The sequence below is a fragment of the Kryptolebias marmoratus genome, linkage group LG4 (genome assembly GCF_001649575.2).
Source record: "Kryptolebias marmoratus isolate JLee-2015 linkage group LG4, ASM164957v2, whole genome shotgun sequence".
NCBI lineage: Eukaryota > Metazoa > Chordata > Actinopteri > Cyprinodontiformes > Rivulidae > Kryptolebias > Kryptolebias marmoratus.
The window spans coordinates 29,863,117-29,867,535 of NC_051433.1; the positions used below are offsets into that span (position 1 = coordinate 29,863,117).

Genomic DNA, 4,419 nt, shown 5'->3' on the forward strand with positions numbered 1-4,419 from the left:
CATTTGATACTGTTACGTCTAACAGGTACATATATGTTGCTGCACTAAAATGCAGCAGATCTCATTTGTGAAAGTTCAGTTAAATGTCACTTAGAAATAAATCTTGAAAAAGGTAAGAAATTAGATTATTTTTTCATATTTTTCAGAGAATAACTGACAACGTACGTAATTGGGACATATCGTGATACATATCGTTATCGTGATATAAAATTATCCATATCGTGATGTAGGATTTTTTCCATATCGCCCAGCACTAATCTACATAAATAAAATTCAGGCAGACTGTGGTAAAACTTGAGAGGAGTTTGAGGGTCTGATTCGTGGAACCTCTCAGGACAGAGTGAACCTCCTCAGTCTGTGTTTATTCTTGTGTTGCTCCCACTGATGAACACAGATAAACAGGAAGTGTGGAGAGAGGAGGGCGGCTCACTGTACAGTCAGGTGTTTAACCTCTGTTTCAACGTTCTTTTCCTCTCAACCAGAGGTTTAAACTTTACTTTCTCAGCTTCAAAGTTGACAAATCAGCATGTGAGCTCGGCTTTATGTCGGCCTGTTCTTAAATCAATGTGGGACAGAGACTCTTCCTCTCAGCACATAGCTGCAGAGGCTGCAGTGATGTGTCGTGCTGGTCCTAGAGCCTGGCGTGTTTGTTTAAACTGCTGCACAAACAATTTAAAGTGCCGGAGACCTCTTCAGTGGTGATTTCACCAAAGTTTGCAGTTCAACAGGAAATCCTGGGATGCTTCGTGTCAGGAGAACTCGTTACACACCTGACACTTAGGCTCATCTTCATCTTTCTAGCAGACACCTGAAGGTTTGAGACCAAAATAAACAGGTATTTGGAACTGTTCATAAGTCAGTCCACCTTTCTTTGGAAGAAAAGGCTTCCTTTCTTCCAGAAAAAAGAAAACCAAAAACTCTAAATAAATCAAAAGGTGCTTCAACAATTCAGTCAGTCAGTCAGTCAGTCAGACATGTAAAACAAACAGTGTCCTGAATGATATTTCCTTGCATTGACTTTCAAAATAGCATTTAAAAAGTACAAGTTATAAAAGATTAGTTTTCAGGGGGTGCACACTTTTGCAATCAACTTTTTGCTTCTTTTTACCCCCCCTCCCAATCAGATTTGTTTTTCTTTAGTTGAATTGTAAAGGATACATGCTCCAGAAATGTCATTGTTTCCACCACGAAAACCTGGTATTTTAACAAGGATTTAGTTTTTTCTGTCCACTGTTCATTAAGTGTTACAGCTCAGTGTTAACTTTCTGAATCATATTAATGTCTGAAAACGTTGACATCCACAGAACGTATCTGTCAGACTTCAGTGGATAGTTACAGAGTTTCCTCAGGTTTTGTTTTGTCCTTTTCAGCTGCTGTCAGACAAACCTCTGATTTAAAGATGTTTAAAGTCTGTCCTTGTCTGAGTCCTTCACGCTATGCAGATCCTGTTTTCTCAATGCTAATTGCTCCTGGTGTGTGTGTGTGTGTGTGTGTGTGCAGGACTCAGCCGGGGAGTCTCTGTACATGCTGTTCAAGGCCATAAAACATCAGGTTGATAAGGGGCCGGTAGATGCTGTAACAGGAAAGGCCAAGTACACCCTGAATGACAACCGTCTGCTGCGAGAGGACGTGGAGTACAAAACCCTGGTGAGAAGGACCCTCACTTTAATCCAAACAACCACCTGCACCTAAAGAAGGATTCCCAGAACCCCGATGATGACTCTGACCTCTGCTCCTCTTCTTCTTCTTCTGCAGACGCTGAATGTGTTGGTGCAAGGTGGGGGGCTGAACGAGACTCAGCCGCTGCCCACCAAAGTGCTGGACTGTGATACCATCACTCAAGTGAAGGAGAAGCTTCTGGATCAGGTGTACAAGAGCACCTCCTTCTCTCATCGGCCCCACACCGACTCGCTGGACCTGGGTGAGAGTCCAGACAGAACCCAGACACACATCCTTCCTCAGACTCTGAGCTGCCTCACACACACACACACACACACACACACACACACACACACACACACTGTCATCTTATTTAGAGTGTCAGTGGGATGAACCAGGAAGTGAAAAACACCTGCTGTTTGTTTTTGAATTGTTGGGTTTTGGCGCCCCCTACAGCAAGGCAGCAGTAAACGCAGGACAGGTGTTTCTTTGTTCTGCTCTTCGGTTGGTGTGACATGCCTCTGAAGGCCGCAGGTAGGACCGTTCATTTCAGGACTCTGGCACCTCAACCTTCAAAAGAAAACGCCACATTAGCTTCCTGCCTTTTTCCCAACAAAGTAAAACTTAAAATGTACTTGAAGCTTGAAATAGAGACAACACAACTCATTAAGTGTTACATAAATAACACATCTAAAATTAAACGCCAAGCATTGCTTGAAGGAATGTACATCGCCCTCTGCCTGTCATGGCAGAGTTTTAGTGAAATCAGTTGGAGCTGTTTTGGTCAAACCTAAAAATAACGTGCAGTATTGTCAGATATCATGCCTAAAGTATGACTCTCAGCCACACTCATGTCTGATTTAATCTCAGGATCTGTAAAATTGGCTGAGGTCTAAACATTTTTTGTGTTCACTAATGAGAATAAGCAGTGGCGGCCATCTTGATTTGCATTCATTCTAAAAGTAAAGAGCTTTGACTACAGCAGTTAATGCTGAAGTGCAATTAGTAGGACTTGTAACATGTGTCTCAGCTACTACCAATACAAACATTCATATAGTAGTTATAAATTTAAATATTATTTATTTTCAACTTAGCTTTGATCAAAGCTTCAGAGAGCTGCTGCAGAGGGGCCTAAGAGCCACATGTGGCCCCAGAGCTGCAGGCTGCAGAGCCCGGATTTATTTCTTCATACATGTAACATGTAACATGTGCACGGGGGCTCGGTTTCACCAGAGATCAACCGTCTGTGGTCAGAGCACTCACATATTCACAACGTAACGCAGAGGAAACAAACTGCATCATGACAAAGTGTAGAGGTTTAATATTAGCTAATGTGGCGTTCATCAGACCAGTTGTTTTATGAGCCCAATAAAATAAAACAGGAGCTAGGTGTTAGCCTAGCCTGTCTGTCCTTTTCTCCATCCTATGTGCTCCGTGATGATGTCATGACTGAGAAGGTACAAACTCTTTCTTCTCTCCATCCATCTCAGAAGAAGGTGAAGGTGTGGTCATCTTACAGCAGCGGGAGTCCCAAATAGTTCATGACTCACTGGATGGATTTTAATGAAACTCTCAGAAAGTAATGATTGATCTGCAACTCATTACCAATTCAAGATGGCCTCTACAGCTAATCAGCTTTACCCAACACTAAATTCTACAGACATACAGAAATTTGGTGCGGTGGGTTAGGTTAGGCTCTCAGGGAATCCTTCATATGTTGAGTGGACCCAGCAGTGCCGTTGTGATGCACTCACATGCATGTTTCCATGGAAACCTTCTTCTGCTGGTGTTTAGAGTGGCGGTCCGGCGTCGGAGGTCATCTCATCCTGTCGGATGAGGATTTAACGTGTGTGGTTCAGGGCAGCTGGAAGCGTCTGAACACCCTGCAGCACTACAAGGTGAGAACAGGAACCATCAGCGTCAGCTGCAGGAAAACTGGATCTGAGCTGAAACTGTCTCTGCTGCCCGTCAGGTGCCAGATGGTGCCACAGTCGCTCTGGTGTCTCGCCACTCCAAAAGCATCCACCATGACAACCACGACTACATCGCCGGGGAAAGTGAGTGTCTCTGCTGTAATGTTCAGGGTGTTTTCAGGGTTCTGCTGGGACCTGAACCCCGTAAATGTTTGTGCAGAGACTCCGATGCTGGAGGACGCTGACGAAGGCGGAGTGAAGCTGTGGCACCTGGTGAAAGCCAGCGAGGAGCCCGAGCTGCCCAAACACCGCCGAGGCAGCCTGAGGGAGAGGGAGAGGGCCAAGGCCATCCCCGAGATCTACCTGACCCGCCTGCTCTCCATGAAGGTACACACACGCACACGCACGCGCGCACACACACACACACACACACGCACACACACACAGGTCAGATGTTGTCTGATGAGAACATCTGACCTGAACTGACACAGTGAGAGCAGAGATCTGAATAACTGCTGACATTTGCTGAAGAAATTAAAATGGAGCTGAAAGCTAAAAATGGCAGAACATTATCTAAAAGCTAAACAGCTAATTGCTAGCTAAAAGCTAAAGGTAGGGAAATGCTAGCTAAATTTAGCAGAAAGTTAGGCTTTAACTAACTTAAATAGAGACACTGGGCAACTTAAAATATGGAAATTGCCGAGTCGTGCCGTGTCGTGCCGTGTCGTCCTGAGTCGTGCCGAGCCGTCCTGAGTCGTGCCGAGTCGTGCCGAGCCGTCCTGAGTCGTTCTGAGTCGTGCCGTGTCGTGTCGTGCCGTGTCGTGACGTGTTGTGCCGAGTCGTGCCG

General features: G+C 45.1%; 1 protein-coding gene across 4 annotated transcripts in view; it reads left to right on the forward strand.

Moving 5' to 3' along the window:
- plxnb1b (plexin b1b) overlaps nucleotides 1-4,419 on the forward strand; it is a 93,744-nt gene that overhangs the window by 79,181 nt on the left and 10,144 nt on the right. For all 4 annotated transcript variants that reach the window (XM_037975183.1, XM_037975185.1, XM_037975186.1 and 1 more), the window contains 5 exons: nucleotides 1,501-1,647; nucleotides 1,756-1,921; nucleotides 3,454-3,557; nucleotides 3,632-3,716; nucleotides 3,793-3,959. In XM_037975183.1, the coding sequence (XP_037831111.1) occupies nucleotides 1,501-1,647; nucleotides 1,756-1,921; nucleotides 3,454-3,557; nucleotides 3,632-3,716; nucleotides 3,793-3,959 (669 nt within the window). The remainder of the gene's footprint in view (nucleotides 1-1,500; nucleotides 1,648-1,755; nucleotides 1,922-3,453; nucleotides 3,558-3,631; nucleotides 3,717-3,792; nucleotides 3,960-4,419) is intronic.